This window comes from Acanthaster planci, linkage group LG11, assembly GCF_054643075.1.
Source record: "Acanthaster planci isolate LZ-2023a linkage group LG11, COTS_SCS, whole genome shotgun sequence".
In the NCBI taxonomy this organism is placed as follows: domain Eukaryota; kingdom Metazoa; phylum Echinodermata; class Asteroidea; order Valvatida; family Acanthasteridae; genus Acanthaster; species Acanthaster planci.
Window position 1 is genome coordinate 9,861,502 of NC_141787.1, and position 21,165 is coordinate 9,882,666.

General features: G+C 40.5%; 2 protein-coding genes across 2 annotated transcripts in view; both read right to left on the reverse strand.

Annotated features, from left to right (window-relative positions):
* Positions 1–50: 50 nt before the first annotated feature.
* LOC147797448 (uncharacterized) lies at positions 51–5,295 on the reverse strand (the record flags this gene model as incomplete). Its single annotated transcript, XM_087143519.1, has 1 exon — positions 51–5,295. A coding segment is annotated over one exon (618 nt), but the record flags the coding sequence as incomplete, so codon positions are not given.
* A 2,579-nt stretch (positions 5,296–7,874) lies between these two features.
* LOC110989115 (complement C3-like) overlaps positions 7,875–21,165 on the reverse strand; it is a 38,740-nt gene continuing 25,449 nt past the window's right edge. The window contains exons 26-39 of the mRNA XM_022253260.2: positions 21,008–21,082; positions 19,634–19,802; positions 18,635–18,849; positions 17,673–17,834; positions 17,448–17,516; positions 16,842–17,137; positions 15,681–15,768; positions 14,624–14,698; positions 13,155–13,257; positions 12,658–12,747; positions 12,012–12,101; positions 11,389–11,472; positions 10,079–10,217; positions 7,875–9,573 (exon numbers count right to left, since the gene is read on the reverse strand). Coding sequence (XP_022108952.2) covers positions 9,429–9,573; positions 10,079–10,217; positions 11,389–11,472; positions 12,012–12,101; positions 12,658–12,747; positions 13,155–13,257; positions 14,624–14,698; positions 15,681–15,768; positions 16,842–17,137; positions 17,448–17,516; positions 17,673–17,834; positions 18,635–18,849; positions 19,634–19,802; positions 21,008–21,082 — 1,800 coding nt within the window. The 3' untranslated portion in view covers positions 7,875–9,428. The remainder of the gene's footprint in view (positions 9,574–10,078; positions 10,218–11,388; positions 11,473–12,011; positions 12,102–12,657; positions 12,748–13,154; positions 13,258–14,623; positions 14,699–15,680; positions 15,769–16,841; positions 17,138–17,447; positions 17,517–17,672; positions 17,835–18,634; positions 18,850–19,633; positions 19,803–21,007; positions 21,083–21,165) is intronic.

Here is a 21,165-nt window from a genome sequence, read left to right on the forward strand (position 1 = left end):
AGCTGGCAACACATTCTTCAAAGCAAAATGTCATTCATTGCTGTAAAACAACTTTTTTGAAGATCTGAACATTTACCTTGTATTGAGTTTTAACCTTTTTATGTAACTAGCATGGAATGCTTGTTACATCGATCTTTCCTTATATTTAGGTAACAGCCTACTGTAACTGTATACTTTGCAAGATGGAAAATTACAAAGGTTAGATTGATTAGGAAACCATGTTTCTATTAGTAGAAATGGACTTTACATGTGTCTATATCAAAGTCGATCGCAGAAGGGGAAGAGTGCAATTTGCGCTGAAACAAACAAAAACTGTATCTATGACGACGGCTCTTTTTGTTTTGGGGATCACGTTCACACTACAGGGACCTAATGATATGTTATTTCTTCGCTGTGGTATCCGTGCGGGTGCCGATCCAGGAGGTAGAGGTCAACTGCCCTGCACTCACACCAGAAAATTCAATACACGGAATACACATTTCATGTCAGCTTTGCCATAGCATAGGGCTTTTCTGTATTATACTGTCTAGAGAAAAAATACATTTCTGCACATAAAATACAATTTATATGCATAGGCCTATATCAATTAATAATAAATACAAAAATATATCCGTCGGGCCTTGTCCCCGGAAAAAACTGCCGGATCCGCCCGTAACGACGTCAGCTGAGATTTACGGACCAGCCCAACTTGCACAAAGAAACGTACCCAACATTGTTTTTGTTTACCCGTTAACGACTTTTTAAATTTATCAAAAGCAAACTTAAGAGAGGGCACGCAGTCAGTTAACCAAATGTCTGAATGTTCTGAGAACTCTTGTTTGAGGATGCGCCACACCTGTTTCGAAGTCACAACTAATTATTCCTAACAAAAAGCCCGCTACGTGGCTTACAGAAGAAGACAGCTTATACCAATAAATACCAATAAATCTTACAGAAGCACAGCCAACAATGCCCAAGCATAACTTTAATTTTAGAGCGTAGTTGCAATGAATTTTTTGACACATTTTTTCTGTATTCTTCCTCAGAGTATTTAACTCTTTTACTTTCCTATTTCTTTTAAGGCATTAAAAAGTGCATGCTTTTAATTAAGCAATTTAAATTAATCATGCTTTCCTGGACAACCGAGTGCGCTGTTGCTGTGAAGTCATCTAGGAAGACATGATGCCCGGAATTTCCTTTGAAGACATTTCTGAGACAGGGATTAATGCCTTCTTACTGATATGCACATAAACAACAATGAATCAGCAAAGTCCACAAAAATCTACAAAAATGCAGGACTTGTTTTGTGTACAGACCAATGTGTAACTGGGGCTTCTTCATGAGACGACATCACTGTTTCGCTTATGAGTATAGAAATTTTCATTACCATAAACACCAAAAAGTTGAAATAAAATTAACTGCGACATGAGGTTATATTTTTGAGCTCTGTGTTCAAAAACACTGATTGCAATTACCCTTTAAGAATGCCAATGTTTGCTAAAATAATCCTTCACTATTGAAGAAGTCCCTGTGTCGAACACATAATCGATCACGACAGTTTTGTCGTCGGCGTGTGTAACACCACAATTCAGCTAAGGAGATACAGCAGACCTTGCCACTTGGCCGCGACTTGCAGTTAAGCAGGTATATCAATTGTCGGATGTGCACTCAATCCTGAATCATTATTTATATTATGTAAAGATTGCCTCGTCATCTATGTATTGTAGAAAATCTAACTTTGCTGACAACATCCGTGAGCATACGTACCTATAAGTTCGTTGGACATAATTTAACCACTTGACAATGGAGAAGCATGAAATGTTGCCTTAGACCAAATACCCACGCTAGAAATCCGTGAACTTTGCACTAGTAAAGCAAACTAAACCGTCCGTTTCTAAGGCGACATCTGTTTGTTTTGATGTGTTCTCACGTATAGCAACGTCCAATGCATGCTCTGTTTCGCTTTGTTTTGTGCAGTGTTTTCTTGATATGAGAGGGATCGTCGGCTATTAAACTGTACCTCGGTTGTCTTGGTAATTTATACAAAGTATCAATTTCCCATCCCACGCTTCTCTTTCACTGTTCACTTTGACCATATTCATCTTGGGAAAAATAATTGCATTCATTAAAGTGTTTGAGTAATGTTTTAATTTCAGCTACGGTTTGATCCACTGACCTATGACGGATGTTGCTTCGGACTTTAATCTCGGCCCGGCATCAACAACCACTTGCAATATATTTGCCAGACAAATAAAAGCTTGTATCTTCTGCTTGTTTTCCTCTTATCGCTAAACATTTGTTGATTCTGCAAGTAAGGCTTGGGTAAACATACATGTATAGTCTGACTTCCCCTTTGTCATGACTGCCTCCATGGGGTATGATTTGGTAAAACTTACACCTCTTTTTATTGTCTTCAATTAAAAAATAAAATTCAACTAAAATTTAAAAAGAACAATAATTTGAAAATTCAGTTCTCCTAACTCTGACTAAACAAAAACCAATTAAATTTATTCTGGCACTCAGATTTCTTTAAAATCCACTTTTACCTTGTTTTGTCGGGTAATTAAGAGCACGCGTACAACAAGCTGAATAATTGCGAAATATGCTCTTTCCTTCTGTAAAACACCGCTTCCCAGTCCAGTCCTACGTGAAAAAGTTGCGACCTTGATAGCGATTACATGCCCAAGAGACCTTGCTATCTGTCAAAAGACAAGACTGACCACACTGAAAGTGCCACAAGGTACCACTTTCCTATAATTTGTGATATGCCATGCCCTTAGAAGATTGCGGCAGGTACATGTACTTTTTGTTCAGCGTCAGTGATCATTAAACAAGACAGAATGCACTTCTGTTTTTTGAACCATCATAAAGCCTTGAGCGGAATTCACCCCTATCAGGGCTACACCCCATATTGATGGAAAAAAGACACCATTTCTACATTCTGAAAATCTGGAACACTGCTAAAGGCTCGACATTAAGATTAAAAGCACTGAGATTATATCACAGAAAATGTGGAGATAAGAAACTGTTCAGAAAGGTTTCATTGAATATAAAAGATGTGGTCAAACATTTGACACCGAAGTAGACAAATATCAGTCAATTTATCATCAGTTCTTGCAACACGCTCCAAACAATGGACTATCTTACAGAAATCATCTAGGTGTGAAAACTGTAAACCTACAAACCCTATGGTAGAAATGGTGAAGCATTCGTCGATAAAGGCAAAACAGACATTTTGTTTGGTCATTATTGCAAAGCATGTGACTTGCGGTCACATCAGAAATATCCAAAGAAAACATTAGTCCATCTACAAAGGAGGAAAATATTATATCAGTCAAAACTATTTCATGACTAAAAATAGAAGATGTGTCTACGTAGCTATTACTTATTTATGATACTTCATTGTTAGGATAACAATACAATATCTTACATCTGATCCAAGATATTCTGCGACATGTGTGTGAGTAATGGGGAGGAAACAATAGCTTCATTATTGTATTATTGTTTGTTTTATATTTCATTTGTAACGCTTTTCGCCTGGTCAGTTGAAGTCCACTACGACAACTTCTGTAAGAAACAGATGCTTTTCGAAAAGAAAGAGTCCAAACTTCCTGCAAGGTATTGGTAAAAAATATTTGAACAAACACCTATTTCCAGCTGTTCCCAGCTTGGTGGTTACGCACCATTCTGCTATGATACTACAGTACAAATGAACTACTCTCGGTCAGTTTCATGATACGATTAGCGTGGTTCTACTCAATGAATGGAGAGGACAGCTCAGTCTCCCCCAAGGGAATTCAAAGTCGTTATACATCCCTTCAGCATCCACCCACTGATCTTATATGTCTTTTGCCTTACCCCTCGGACAAGTCTTAATCGACCTCGATACTGTTTTCCGATACAGTATCTGCGTATTGCCTTGCGACCTATAAACTTGAACTGCGGGGGGAGGGTCTTGCTGGTTGGTCACAGACGGACGCCCAAAGAGGGATCCCAATACGACGCTTTTAGAGGGCGGTCTACGCACTTCAGCGTTTGAAAACGAGGCTGTATGTGTCAGCTGCGGTTCCTAATACGATCAGACGACTGAAAGTAAGGAGTCAAGACACAAATACATAAAGACTTTTCAGGCTGCATTTTTTTGTGGAAGAATCTTTCAGGATGATCGCACACGTAAAATTAAAAGAAAAATAACAGCAATTTACCGCCAAATGACGAACCTGCGATGGTCGTGTATCTGCATGTGCAGTGGGCGTGGTTTAAACTGAAGTGGCGTTACACTTACGAACCGGATACTGCATGTACTGTATCGACTCCGTGGGTGCGCGCGAAGAAGTTCAACACAGAGAGCCTCGGTTTCGATATGGATATGCGCAGACGGCGCTAATGTGAAATCCCTCTATTGTCCTTCTCGAGTGAGTGATGGTGCCGGCAGCACGAGCAAAACACCTCAGTAATGCAGAATATACAAGGCAAGTGGTGCGCCTCAGCGAATTCACTGCAATCAAGACGAGGCTTGCTGCGTGTGTTCATGGTAATAAGAACAATCTAACTTATTGGAAATGTGACTTTTAAATAGCTTTATATAAAATGAAAAAACGTAACGTCACAAAAATGTTACTGCACGTTTTGGGGTATTAAATTTTGGACTCTGAAAAACTTTCAAACAAAACAAGTTCCCATTTGCATGTCCTAGTATCATGAAACGTTCTTTAATCGGTCACTCTTTTGACAAAATACATTACACCTTGGAGCAATACTAGATGCATAATTTTTGTTAGTAAGCTCACCTGCAGCGAACAAGATAACGCTGAGGTTAAGCAGAACCAAAATGGTAGCAAGGACTTCGGCTCTGTCGGTACTGCTTCCTGGAGAAAAAAGCAACGACGCCATCAACAGATTTAGGAAGATGGTTACAAGGGAACACATCTGGAGACGGCTATCTGTAGGCTTCAAGTACGCATGTAGGAGCAGGAATCCAACGGATGCAGCGATGGTTGCAAACATTGCGAAGTGGTCATCCGGGCCGTACAACGGCACAAACGACGTTTGGACAATCTTACGGGTGAGCTCAACAATTTCCCAGAACCAGAACTCTGGCTTGCAGTTTCCATACAGGAAGGCTTTCCAGCTGATCTCAGCCTCATGACCTCGCCCTCTGGAATTGACAAATGGGTCGCTGTCTCCTTGATTGGGACTAGAATCATCTTCGTTTCTTGGCTGTGCTGTTGACCCAGTGATACTACGGTCCAACTGATCCAATATCATTTGAAGCGGATGCTGTTGGAGACTTTCCCTTCTCTCTGCTCCTTCTAATCAGCAAACTCTGGTATTTGCTTGGGCCAGAATGCCCTCTTTCTTTCGTCCCCTGCGGCTCATCCACAGGAATACAAACAACAGGGAAGGGAAGCCAATCACAAAGCAGAGAGAAACCTCCGCAGCTTGGTTAAAATGAACTCAATTTATACTTACAGGAGAAAGAGCGACTGAAGATTAAGCAAACTGCCGTAAGGTGTCCTCAGAATTACCGCTCGTTTCTGTAAAAGAACCGTTGGTTTTGTCAAAGAAGGTTATGTAACATAACATTTCCGTAATCACTCAATCAGAATGAGATTCCTGCTATAATGTGGAATTTCACTGCCTTTCACTGCCTTCAGCTTAGAAAATTGTCAGTTGTTTTGTGGATGAAAGTCAATGTTAAATAAAATGGGTGATTTTTTTTCACAGTCAGCTAAAATAGTTTTTAACTTAAGTCTATAGTGAAATGCAGGATATTTGTTTGGTGTTACTCTCTAAAGAAAATATCAAATAAGTCCCCCTTATCACAGCTCATTTTTTTATAACTAGATGTTAATTTTACTCTGTAGCAACTAGCATCACATATTAATACAGTGCTCTTCGGCTATATACGTTCGTTTGTTAAAAGGAAAGTAAATAGATAAAAAATAAATAACTAAATAATTAATATTTCTTTTTTTGAAAAAAGGTAAGCCAGTAGGAGTTCCCATATAAGATGAATGAAATCTTTCCGTTACATTCGACATCATAATTACATCATGTCGAATGCGTGCACACAAACACTGGCAACGTAACTCTTCGCCTTGTGAAGACCATCAACTACTATGAAATAAATATAGCCTTATACATCGTATATTCTGTATAGTATGTACCGATACTTCCGGTGATGAACATACTGTTCAGATCGGTTAGTTACCCACGGATATTCAAATGCCTGGGCCAATCTGCTTGCTTTGTTTTTGTTCGGTTTCCCTCGGTTTCCGCATGTGTACTTCCTTTGTAAAATGTACAATGATCATATAAACACTAACCATTATAATTACATCTTTTGTTCTTATGAAAATGCTGCAGGTGAAGGACAAGGACGATTTTTGACTTTTGACACATGGCCTGTGTAGCAAGCGGATATTCTAAGTGTTCAATGATATGATGATTGTGTTTTGGGAGCAAAAGTTACAAAAGGTAGCACAAAAGTACATCAAGACTCCTTGGTTGCTTATGAATCTAAACTAAATCATCCATGGGTGATGGTAACGACGTTTGTTATAACACAATGCTCCGGTGTCATTTGGAATCCCTACTGGCAGTTCCGTGAGACCTCTTTCCGCACAGTCGACGATGCGTAAACCGTGTTGAGCGATGCATGCGCAATCTTTAAAGGCCTCTCGGCTCTCGGCCGCTGAGTCCTTAGATGAGCCATAGCCTGCGATCAGGAGACACCGAACCAAACAGCAACCCTTCTCCATTACGACAACGGCTTCTCGGGACTGTAATTATTGTCTCTGGAGCTTCGGAAGTTATTTTTTTTTTTCTAATTTCTGAATCTGAATTAACAGAAAGTAAATATTCTTCTTTTGAATTACACGTCGTCACGAAAAGAAGCCATGAAATGGGAAGCAAGTTCTGCGGAACACGTAAAACTGTAGGAATTTGTATCACTGCGTCCACCTTCACGGGAAACAGGACGTGGAAACTTCTCACCCAAAGGTTCAGCATCCCTGCACTTGTAAAATAGCGCCCGTATGTGGATTAGCCTTGCATGATCGATATAAAGTTTACAAAAAGTTTCGGAAAACAGGCAAGTCAATTTCTCCTTTGTGTGAACAATAACGTGGGAAGTACTACACCTATTTCTAGAGACTGCTTTATGTTTTGTTTGTCTCCAAGGAGTTTCCTGTTTGGAAAATGCAGCAATTTAGGCATTTTAATGAGTGCCTTTTGAGTTTTGACTTGCATTGAATGAGCATGTTACGACTGAAGAGGGAAATTCAACTTAATTATTATGACTTGACAAACATTGTACCAAGGTCTTTTCGATTTTGTATCTCCTTTGTCATAAACAAAAGAACCAACTTCGGTCATTTATACCACTAAGGCTTCCGGAAGTGTTTTAAAAACTGATACATGTAATTTACATTCCTTTTTTATTATCAACATGTAGCCAACCTCCTGATCTCGACAGTACTTTATTTTTTTCAGAAACAATTCCACTATTCTGCCGAAGTTTTTTTCGTCTGTCAATGTCTTCTGAGTTGGGGTGCGGTGTGCTCTTTAGACGAATAGCCCCTCCCCCTTTCATAAGCGATAAAGACACAGAGGCGTGAAGCTGGATCGTGAACACCAGACAATACTTAAAATTTGACGAAGGGTGAAAACAATGCAGCGTGACATGCACAAAACTATTTAATAGGCCGGGCCGTCTGTGAGTAGCCGGCGTGATCCATCCGTGGAGTCGAAACGTAATCTAATATCTCAGGCGTCATAAATCTCACCCAAGAACAGAGAGACGTACGCTCTGTGAAGATCTTCTCACCGAACAATACAAAAATCTTACTGCTAATTGATCATACTCCATTGTATAAGACAAATGCACAAACTTTAAATAAACACGTTACGCATATTTTATTTACTCTCTACTATGCCAACACAATTTGGTATTAAAACAACGCCTTCGACGAGAATTATACCTACGACGCATAATTAAATTTAACGAATTGGATATTCGTAAGTTCAAAATGAGCAAATCAAGGAGCAATAAAACAGTGCATCAGTACTTGAACCAAACCAGTACGTGTAATCGTAATCAAAGACTAAACAGCCCATCATAATGGCAAGAAAAATATTAGGTTTACCTGTTGAGTCTTAGATGAATAAAATGAATGATGGTGGCTCCCATAATATGCTCATAAGCTACACCGACATGTATAAAGAGAGATGTTGAAAGCAGCAGGTCCACGCATACAACTGAACAGTACATAAAACTATCTAATGACGGCTTTGACAGTGTTCCACCCGTAAATTCTTAATTTCCACGATTGTACTTAGCCAAAAATTCAACCTATTAACATGATGCCCCCAAGCCTGACTTTATAATTGTATGCCCCGGCGGCGGAACGATTTCAGCGTGAGGGGGCCAGTGGTTAGACCATCAGGCATCAGCCATTCATAGGCCGATACTAACATTGAGCCCCACCTCACTATAGGGCCTACAAGTAGTGGGGAGCCCATACCAGCCTCCCGCACCCCCAGTCGAAAAAGTGTGGGCGTGCACTGGCCCTCCTGCTTCCGCAGCCAGCGCTACAGAGTTTCAACTGCTTCACAAACGATACTGAAGGCATTTGAATCTATCTGACTATAATGAAGAACTTTTTTTGCAGTGCATAACATTATTAATAACACAATTGATATCCAGTACATGCACGATACATATGATAATGAAGTATAAATGTAATGAACAGAACGGTGTGCATAGTAAGGAAGTCCAAACAATTCTGCACTGCAAGTTTCCTCAGTATAATGCTCTTCTGTACACACGCTTATTTTTCTTTTAGTAACCTCAACCTTCCTCCGTACAAACAAAGCCACACGATCAGAATGTTCGCTTGTTACGTTAGTCAACATGCATTTCCGTCACTTTCCGGTTCGCAAGTGTGACGTCACTTCGGTTTAAACCACGCCCACAGCACACGTACACTGCACATAGGGTTACATGCATTGATCGCCGTTTACACGGAACCATGGAACCGGAGGTTAACGCGCAACTTCAGCAATTGTCCAATGTGAGCCTGCACATCGTGGCACGTCCACCTTTATGACGAAATCATTTACGAACAGGATAAACTTAACTCCTAATGCTGACCACAGTCCTCTTACAAGGCACACCTGCACATGAGTAGAACGCACTGCGTTGTCTTGTTAATAATGCTACCGTCTACCTGTTACCGACGCCATTGCTTTTCACTTTCCAATCAGTACTTAGAAAACCCTTCAAGTTCAAACAAGATAAGATAATTAAGATACAATAATTACAAAACGGGAGAGCGACAAATATTAGTAGAGAAGCTGAGTTGCAATGACTACAAAAGCTATCAGTAGGAGTATCATTTTGCGACACATAATACTTTATTATGTCCACTTCCGTAACGCCTCTGTTAAGCCGAGCATCCGTTCCTTTCAATGTCATCCATGAACTGTTGCACACTGTTTGCAATCCTCTGCCACTTCTTGGTATTTTGGATCTTGGAGGCAGAGGGCAGCTCGTAGAAGGACATCCTCTCATCAACCACGTACTTGTAACTGTAACAAAAACGTCGAAAGAAGTAGCATTTTTTCAACATGCGGTCAAATAGTTATTGATCAATGATGCACGAAACCATGTGCTCAATTGTGCCCAATTTGCATACATCATTTGCATACTTTTGCAGCCCCCCGCCATAAAAAGAAAAAATACTTTGGAGCCTAATTGCTGTTCATGTATCTTTGCTTATTTTGCTCATGTGCATTCGGTAGCCTTGAAGTTACATCCTCCAATATGTTGAAAGAATGCAATTTTGTACGTTAGTAATTTATTTAATTTTCAAAAACATATCGTATTGGTTTCACATCCAAAAAATCAATTTATAAAATAACTAATTGGATATTTAATTCATGATAGACCATCCAAGTATTTGAATAAAAGCACAGCCTTCATTAATTGCCACGGACATCAAGAAAGTACCTTTTAATGTGGGACAAAATGAACATAAATGAATGTACACTCAATTCTGTTAATCATAAAATAACTGATGATTCCGTGACCTACCTTGGCAACCCATTATCATCCCTGCTTGGAAGCCCGCCAGACCCGATTACTAGGTACCGCCTCTTCTTGATGGCTGGCTTTCCGCAATTCATACTCTTCCAGAAGGTACGATTTTGATTCTCCTTGACATGGTCAAGACCTGGGCGGGAGGGAAGGAGGGAGCAGACAGATGTTGGAGTAAACGAAACCACAAGTGGGGAGTGTTAGAGTCAATTACTGGCACTCCTTTCTGTTTGGATGGTGCAGGAGCAACGACCAACTTTTGTTGACATTGTGCATGAGACTGGTGAAGCATTTCTGTCAACATTCTGTACTGCGGCCCACATTTCTGGCAAATTCAATGAGGTTGTCATAGCCGGCCGTATGCATTCCTATCCGGAAGTGGCAAAAACCTGAAAGCTGAATTTCAGCTGGTGCAGTATGCAGATGCCCTTTCCAACACAAGCTTTTACGAGAGCGCTAATAACAACGAACGAGGCCAACATTAATGTCTTTGCTATTGGCACCATCAAACAAATGCATGTATTCCACTTGCTATATGCCATATATTGAATTAAATGTTGGCTATGCACACTTAAACTCCTTTGTTCAAAGTGTAGATTATTTTTTACGAATTTACAGCAAACTGTCAATTCTTTTTAAGAATCTATAGTTAGGGGTAGATTCGTAACAAATCCAGTCATTGAAGTTTCGTAACAAGAAGAAGATTACCCTTGCCCCCCCCCCTCGTTTCAGTCTATGCAGTTGTGACCAGAGGGATGGGGTGGTTCCTCCAGTGAATACTGTTATGCAAAAGGCTATTAACTCCTACCCTTTCACAGTACAACTAAGATCCGCACTCAAAACACCTTTGACTTGTCAGACAGAAATGAGAAAATATGTTACTTGCTTGACTGGAAAGTACACATTGTACGTTTCCATTTGGCCCGTGTATAATTAGCTCTTTGGAGTTCAACTTAACGCAACTGAGAAAGAAGGCTTTGAGAAAGTTGAGTCAAATACAGACTTTGGCTCGGAAAACTCATATTAAATTTCCCTAGCAACCAACATTTTCTTTTCGAACATATTTGTCAATAAAATTTGAAAAACTTCAATAATCAAAGACGTTATTTTCTGACAGAACTAAAAACGCAAAACTCTTCAAGAAATTTCAACCCCTCAAACTTTAACGGGCCATTCAAAGGAAAGGCATCAATTTTCTGGAGTGGGTCACAATTATTAACTCAGAAAACAGAGCAAATAGCCTGCTTTCCTGTATTGCAGTTTTTTTCAGTGTATTTATCGTGCCTTGTACGGCCACTTCCACTCACCTTGTTTCAATGGGTTCAGGATGGTCATTGTAATGAGCTGGAAGCCACCTTTCCGCTTGAAACTGACCACTTTCACCTCATAGGCTATAATTGAAGCAAAAAGTTTAAATCTGACTGGATGTCGACAATGAGTATTGAACCCTAATTTTGGTAAATTCCTGTTAGTTTGCACAAGAAGGAGCAAATAGTTTTCTTTGGTCCGAGGTATTACCCATTTGGGCATCCCGACAACAATCCAAAAACAATCGAAAAAGTTGAGGGTTCCGATTGATTTAAACGGCGTAAAATTCCCTTACAAGCCTTTCACTTAAAAGTGGCTCGAGCGACTTGTGACTTACTTTGATAGACTGGATAAAAAATACAGATTTGACTGACACTTTCTGCCACTCCAAGGGTGATAGTTACCCCCTCCAAAATCTCCAGCTTAACTGTTTTTTGTTGTTGCTTGCTTGCTTGCTTGTTTGTTTGTTTGTTGGGGTTGTTGGGGTGTTTGTTTGTTTGTTTTTTACTTTAAGGTGAACAGGGGCATGTACCTTGCAAGAGCTGAAAAAGACTTTTTATTCACTTGGGCGCAGAAAAAGAAATGTAATTCTCTTCTTTCATACTAAGAAAATGTTGCTCACCGAAATGTTCTGCATCTTCACATGCCTTCGCTCTCAACTTGCTCCCTTGGAAGTCACCGATTTTGGTGAATGGATCTTCAGCACATCTACCTGTTTTCAGGAAACAACCAGGCACAAGAATGTTTATAAGGAGCTTAGCTTTATGCTGTTACTTGATCTCTGCCGAAAGAACACACCTTTTTCGGATACCAGCTTCTACAATTCTATTTGGGAGGACCCACTCATATGTAAATTCGGTGGTTGCGTACTGGGTAAAATTCATTAATGTTAATATTGAAACACTCGGTAAAAATGACCAAATAATGACCGATAAACCAACTGACCTAGGGCGCACCATTTTTCTTTGGTCATTTTAATGAGTATTTGAAAGCATATTCTTCCCTTGACCCCTTGCACTTTTAAAGGTGCTAAAAATAATATTTTGAAAAGTATACGATGGCTATTAAGTCTGTATGCTCGTGAAATTGAAAAAAGGAAGACACCTTATAGAATCAATACAGTAAGTTCATGTACACATGGCTTAGTTGGTAGAGCAAAGTATTCCCTATTCAAGTATTCCGTCTAAATAATCTGCCAGGAGGTGCATGGAAATTTTACAGGTGTTCGCTGAAACTAAGTAACGATGCTGAATTGCATGGGTACCAACCTGCAGCACATTCACATGTGCTTCCCTCACAAAGAGTGCTCAACATGTTGGAACCAGACTGGGGGTGGATGAACCTAACACACTCCACAGCTGTTGAAAAATAGGACAAAGAATGGTTAGATCTTGTGATTCATTCTCAAAAAGTGGCTTGTTGTCTTATTATCTTCTTGTCTCAGAAATTGATCAGTTGGTACATTTCATCTGCCTCTGGCAAACCAGTCGCTAAGCCATTCGTCACTTTGGGATTGTGTAGAAAACAAAACAAAAAAATGCCTGTACGTCCTTTAACCAGGCACTCACAAATGCAGCCGTCAACCCAATTGCTACAAAGCATAGACAGGGTTCCACACTCAGGAAGAATGGTTTTCCAGAATGCAGGCCAAACTCACATTTTACATGTGTCACTGTCTGTCCATCTCCACCTATGAAATGTACACTGTGCAATGTTTGTGATGATGAATATGAGGTACAAATAAGCAAAAAGAAAGTTTTCTTACTGGGGTTGTAGTAGTCATAGACGTGCACTGCTACAGGCTGAGCCCTGCCGACAGTGAACACCCGCCGAGCATTAAAACTGATGTGAGTGTAAGCAGTGGTGATCTGCACACAAAAACATAATTCAAACATTTATTCGTAAACTGTGAAAGCCTCTTTTTTTTGCCGTGGGAATTTTTCTTAGGGCCCAGTACATGATCAAGCATCAACTGGTCATCTAAGAGCCATAACATGATCAAGCATCAACTGGTCATCTAAGAGCCATAACATGATCAAGCATCAACTGGTCATCTAAGAGCCATAACATGATCAAGCATCAACTGGTCATCTAAGAGCCATAACATGATCAAGCATCAACTGGTCATCTAAGAGCCATAACATGATCAAGCATCAACTGGTCATCTAAGAGCCATAACATGATCAAGCATCAACTGGTCATCTAAGAGCCATAACATGATCAAGCATCAACTGGTCATCTAAGAGCCATAACATGATCAAGCATCAACTGGTCATCTAAGAGCCATAACATGATCAAGCATCAACTGGTCATCTAAGAGCCATAACATGATCAAGCATCAACTGGTCATCTAAGAGCCATAACATGATCAAGCATCAACCGGTCATCTAAGAGCCATAACATGATCAAGCATCAACCGGTCATCTAAGAGCCATAACATGATCAAGCATCAACTGGTCATCTAAGAGCCATAACATGATCAAGCATCAACTGGTCATCTAAGAGCCATAACATGATCAAGCATCAACCGGTCATCTAAGAGTCAATGCCTGATCAAGCAGCAGTCAGTCATCAGAGTCATTGCATGACTGAGAATCAATCAGTCATCAAAGCGTCAACGCATGACCAAGCATCAACTATTCATCGCAGTCATCACATGATCAAGCATTAATCATTCAGAGTCATCAGAAGATGATCTTCAGTCATGAAAGAGTAAATGCATGATAAAGCATCAATCAGGGTCATCACTAGATCAAGTATCAATCATTCATCAACGAGTCATCAGTCATGATTAACAAGCCAACCAGGTATCACTTTTATGTCAATTTGACATCATGTCCAAAATTCTTGATGACTGCAAATGACTGAACTCCTAATTTGTTCTTTATTTTAAATGTCTTTGTTGAGTTTAATGCCTGCTGCTCAATTCTGGTGATCAATTGCGACCATTTGTTTTGCTAGGACAGAATCCCACACATTCAACTTTTTTCCATTATCCCCAACCTGGTCTAGATCTCTTTTTAAATTTATCTCTAGGGTACCAAACATCACCTATCAAGGATAAATGGCTGCATCAAAAGTTCCATACATCGTATGACAAATGCGGGCATATTCTTTCCTGCCCAGACAAGTCCATGGGGGTGGTGCAAGTCATGTTGGGTTGCATCCAGTTTTGGCACTGCAGCCACTTCCCTGCGAAAGTGCCTCATTTGGAATCGAGCACTAGACACTTACCTTGGAGAGATAAAACACCACTGAGCGGTCAGTCTCTTCATAGCGCTGGATAACCCCTCCACTGTTTGCTACAGCCTTCAAACAAAATGGTCGACAAACATGATAAGAATATTGAAAAGGAACTAATATCTCAAATGTTCATACTAATCCACAGTCACATTCAAATTAGCCAGATGTTAGCATCAGTAACAATTTTGGTTGCGAGTGTCAATTTTCACTCGGGCTGAAATTTGCCCTTTCTATTTAAAAATTCAATCCCAGATTATCTTTATTGTAATTTGCAGATCAGAGAGACGTAGCACAGATGTATGCCCTCATTCATTTGTCAGACCTTCTTTTCTTAAACTGGTTTGTGCATATTTTTTCATCTTTTGTCTGCTTTCAGCTTCATACTTTTTAATTTATTTAATCACGATTAAAGGGCATAAACGGTTAGCATATTTCCTCTGCATAATTGTGGTTGAAATAGTTTCCATATGACGATAAGTTACACTTGTTGGCAAGAAACTACCATTTTGTCTGATGATCGATCTGACACCAGTTTCACGAAAAGTGGCCCTCTCAGACACCAATTGATTTGATTTTCCGAGAGAGGTTGGCCAAAAATCTGAACTTTTCCTCTTGATGTGTGTTAAATGCATGCAGGCCTTAACCATAAATAACAGAACCTTATGTCAAATTGAACTGCGACTTCACAGATTTACTATTTGTGGACAGTACAAATTGGTGTGTACTTTCCATGCATGGCAATTTCTACAGAGACAGCACACGGGACAGATGAGGAAGATGGATTCTTCCTCCACCATCCCCCCCTCTCCCCGAAAACAAGAATTCCAGACAAGCATCTTCATGCCACGAAATGCAGAAAAACAGATTAAATTCAAATTCTGCCATGAAAACAGCATTATCGTATTCATCCATAAACATGGCAGTATATCAGAGTCCAATGGCATGCAACTTCTTTCGCATAACTCTGAACTGTGCTAGAACGAAGTTGATTACAATTAACTTTCATCCAAAGGCACGCTCAATCCTTTTGTCACACAGGGATACTTACATCATCGAGGTCTCTTTGCAAAGCTTTGTAGCCAGTGTAGAGCCCTACATCTACAATAGCCATTCCTGTTTCTTCCCCTCGCAAGTATCTGTCAAGAGAGAATGTACTTCAATAAAAGGTAACATTTCGGGGGCAAAAACATTTGATTGGTAGGTAGATTTACACCACGAAACGAACATTAGAAGAAAAAAGAAGGGAAAAGATCACGCTTTCAAATCATTTACATCTGACAAAATGGAAACCAACCAAACAAAACAAGCTGCAAATCCATGCAGGAAAAACAATGGAAACAGAGTACAAACCATACATCTCCAAAGCACATTTAACCCTTCAACGATGCCTAAAACTGATGAGAATGTTTTGGATTTGTTCAATCATGAAAGCGTGCGGCCCTTGACACATTTCACTGCAATGCAAAACCCCACACTCATCTTTCCACAGTGACTCTTAAACTGTAATTCATTTTAACGAGTTCAAGCAGGAGGATGTGCCTAATATACCCTTGGTAATTTTTGGTGAAAGAGCCTGAAGCCCTTGTAAATGCATCATGGTAATTTCCGAAGACAGCACAGGGTCACATGTATACTCCTCCTGATGCTTCAATGACTCGCATTGCTTTTGTGCACATACAGAGGCTTTGACTAGTCCCATGGAGGTTGAGAATGTTTGGATCCGTCCACCATGTGCTGGTGTGCCATCGCCAAATTTATAATCTCACTTATAAGATTTTTTCTCAGAGAGTAGAATGGGGCAATAGAATAAAGAGTGTTGCATAAAATATTGCATGAATATGCTCTATAAACTTCATTGTCATAAGTCTGGAACCAATGATTCACAACTGCTTTCATTATAAAGGTTCAACTTAGTTATAATGGTTCCTGCTGAGGTACTGTGCCATTTTAAAAAGTCAGGATTCTGTGCTCAAAAATATTCCCACATCACCTTGGGCAAGTGCCTGGAGCACAGATACAACTTTCAACTAGCTACTGCTTTAAGGTCAAAAAGAAGAAAATGGCTACATCAAAATTTGGTGTCCAGAGTGAGGTTCACGTTCTCATTCCATTGCAAATACCTGAGGAAGTTTTAACAATAGGCTTGGCCATGGAAGCCCAGTTTGGACAGGGCAAAATACTTGGCAATCCTTCTCTTCGTACGACATACCTGACTTTGATATTGTACTGGAAGATGTACTCATTGCCCGAGCCGCCTGCACGGCCCCGGGGTGCCACAACAGTGGCACCTACAGCCCCTTCGTTTTCCTCCGCACCACTTCCCCGCTCCATGGCACTCCGTGCATGTATTCTCCCGACCCTCGACCTGCTGTCCCCGTCCTCAGGGTTGTTGTCTCCCCCTCCTCCTGGGCCACTGTCACCCGACTTGCCCTCTTGTCCATTGATGACCAGCTCAAAGTCACACTTTCTGTGGTCGGGCTCCGGGACATGGTAGCTTGACTCAAACTGTGAAGGGGCAGCAACCAGACCAAAATGTCCCAATTTCATGTAATTGACTTTATTCACAGATGACCAGATTGAATTGAAAGCCAGGGTTATTTTTTCATTTTGCGAACCTAAAAGTAAGTACATGCATGCTGCCATCTGTTTACATTTTGTCAACCCGGTGCAAATTAAAATGCTCTGTAGGTCATTTGAGACTGTCAGGGAGATAACACATCATGCTCCCCAACTATTGAGTGATATGGGCTAGTCCATAGGCAATGATATTAATTGAACAGGGGTGTATAAAACAGTGATGTTACACAATACTTACTTTCATTTGACCCATGCCATTTCCCTGTGAGTCAAAGGTCACGACAAACTCTGAAACTGACTCCGGAAGCTGAGAAAAAGACAAAATTTCCCACAAATTACTCTTTTCTAAAGGAACAGTATAAAAAGGGAAGGATATCCCTTTAACATACAAACTAAAAACAACATCCATAAAAAGTAATTTCTGGCTCTTGCATTATTAATCATACATTTTGTATTGACTTACATTGAGTTGCGAGTGCTGTCTGATCATGGAGTTGTGGGGTTTCAGCAGGTAGCTTTCCTCAAAGTTACTCTCTTGGCAGGTCACATGGCAGTTAATGTCGACCGTGCTTTGGTCTGTCTGGATGGCGTATTCAGACAAAGCCTGCAGAGCGATGACTGTGTCCTAATTGACAAAAGACAGGACAATTTAATTCTTTCTTGCATAGTGTCATGTATCATCTATTATGTCTTTAGTGTCTAGTCTATGGGGAGGTGTTAAGTTGTGAACTCCTGCATAAGGCATCCTGACAGGTTTTTGGCAGGTCTGGTATTCAGTTTAGGGCTGATGCTAAAACAAAGGGGAAGCCAAGGCATGCAGTCCCAATACAGAAATGAGAACCTTGATGGCCAAAGGAAAAGGCCTTACATGAAATTTAAAAGAATTCCTGTTTTACTAACTTGGCCCCCTCTGAAACCAGGATATTTTAACCAGTAACATTATCTGCTAAATCAATTAAAGCTATCAAAACCGCTGGTGATCAGTCCATTCTTATTGTAATTGTCTGCCCATCTACTGCTGCACAGTGACCCACACAGATCAAAACTACCCTTTGAACTGCAGGGTTCCTACCTCCATACTAGATTTTGGATTTGCACTTATTCAGGTGTTTCAAGCCCAGTTTCAGTAATCGACAATGGAAAATGTGGTTTCATAAATTTACAAAACTAGTTGTTAACTTCAAAGATGACATGAGCTGAGAAAACTATAGGCATAATCCCCATGCTTTTCGGCCAAGTGATAGTAATAGTAGTGACTGGGGTTTACAACTTAAACAGTAATAAAATCCCCTTAGGGAGATTACACTGGCTTATGAGAGATGCTCAAAATTCTTGTATGGCCTGGCCAAAATCTCAAGTTCATGTGCTGAACTTAAGTTTTCTGATAAATGAGAATTCATGACATGGTTAGCCAAGTGGGCCTACCTGTGTGGATACAAAGCCACCTTCATAGTTCTCCTGATTGGTCAGCCAGTTGATGATGGCATGGGTGTACTGGATTTCATTCCGCTGCAGCAGCGCCAGCACCGCATAGCTCGTCGTCTCGACCTCAATGGCTTTGGGGCGGTTGCTGTACCAGTAGGGCTTGGGGCCAGCACCGAAGGATGAATCATCAGATCCCCAGTGGCGGGTATTGGTTGCTGCAACAAGCAAGAGGCAACGGGAAATTTTGAGACATTTGGTGGGGACAAACATACCACTCCTTGTTACCAGTTCTGAGCATGCATCTCAAAGTCTTCCATTCGTGAATTACCTTTTCATCTTGGTATCTTTTTGTGAGCAAATCTCTAGTATTTGTAATCGAAAAGAAGGAGCAAGATCACAGGCTGATGAGATATCCACAAAAAATCCAGCGATAACAATGAAATACTTTGCCTCTTCATGTAATTATTAAAATAGCTAACAAGGCATGAAGCTCTCTAACAAAAGCTATGATTAAGTGAAGCTTGCACTTGGTTTAATTAACAAAGTGCTTCGTATGAATCTGGTAATTCACAGTTTGGGAGGGGGGAATCCAGAATGCAGAACAGCCACTTCCATTGACGTGTACATTAATTCAGACACAAGCTCAGACAATCGTTCCAATGGATTTGATCAGAGGGGTTTCTAGAGTGCCTATTGAGCACCTCAAATATTTCTTAACCATTGTTGGTACGACATGCTGTCATGAAAGTGCAGTTAACAATATAAACATCTTAATTATGACACCCTAATTTTAACTTCAAGAAGACTATGGCACTGCTGAGGTCGAGTCCACAAGTCCAACACAGCCACCCAGTTTTAAAGGACTTGGCACAAAAGCATTCCTAGATAATTGTTAAATCTCTCACTTGTGGCTGGCCAAGTGAGCAGCCTCAACTACAACACTAGAAAGTTTGACTACCACTTTTCCAAATGCCAGCTAGAGACCCTTCCCTCACTGACCTTCATCATATATGGCGATGCCTTTCAGCTTCTGTATCGCCCTGCCTGCCTTGCCGCTTCCGGCCAGTGCCAGAGCATACGATGTGATGGCGATGGCATAGGGACGGGTCAGGGCTATCAACTGCCCCTCCAGGAACGAGGTGGCATTGGCAACGGATGCATTCTTAGCCTGGGAAATGCAAGAAGGAAATGTTGGGGAGGACCTCATTAAGCAAGGGGCACATTAAGACTTTACCCTCTAGCACCCTCAAACAACCTCGAGGTAAGCCTCAAGTTACTGCCAGTTTAATTTTACAATCTCCCCTTGTAATTCCCACAAGGGTGCTGCTTTACCAACAGTCTGTATGTAAAGAAATGCTGATGAAATTTGAAAAGAGAATTATTTTAAAGGGAATAAGTATGTGCTTGGCAGGTCTTAAACGTGCATTTAAGACCATGCCAGCTCAGGAGAATGGCCACGACTAATTAGCAGCGGGCAAAGGCATTATCAACATTCATGATCTCCTGAGCCGGTCTTAACCTAATGTTTAAGAACGGCCAAGCACATATCTATGCCCATTCATAAGCACCTTTTTAAGTAAGGGAGTCAAAAGTAGTCAATATATGATAGATTTCCAATGATTTTGTACTCGAATTATACTTTTATTTTCCCCAACACCCCCTGTCCCATTTATGGTATATTCCTTTCGCAGTTTGTCCAAAGAATCTCCTTACATGGACTTGGCATGCACGTGGTGAGCCACGTGCACAGACTCTAGACCAATCAGAATCAATTAAACTGTCTCGCATCCATGTGCCAGTGTGTGATTTACGCAGTGGGCATAATCACTTCTCTGTGGGCATTATCAAATGTAATACACGGTCAAGTTCCACATTGTTGAATAGGGAAACTGTCTGAAATATTGATAAACAGTCTTTTACAGATATGTGAGGGGATAATATTGTGGCCTCTCGATTGTGTGACAAAGTACATCCCCCCCAGAAAGCATTTCTTCTTCATTCATGGATATGCCATGGATTACCACTAGCCTAAATTCTGAGCAGATATTAAAACCTAAGAGGGAATCTTCATCGATCACTTGATTACAAATGTATGTACAGGGTACATGCCTGTGTGCAGGATCAGGTAGACAGAATACAGGTAAAGTTCTTGTTCATGATTTTTGGGTAGCCTAGACTGGTTAACTTTACCACTTCTTTTTGAAGATCTGTTTACAGTACATTTGGAGTTTCAAACAAGTATGGATTTTTTTCATTAAATATCTGGAAGACCATGGTACTTTTCAGAGCAGAAAATGGACAAGTTTTTTGTAATGACAGAATTTAAAGTAAACAGGAGAGGACCATTGAACACTCTGAAAATGTCACACTTACCACTGTCTGGCAATTACATTCTAAAAGTGAGATCAGAACATAGGCAGTCAAAGAGACATCGCCTTGGACTCCGCCCTAAAAGAATATGGGAAAAAAGGAGTTTTCTATCAAAAGCTCAAAACAAAAATAGCATTCCTTCGACCAAAAACAGTATGTGG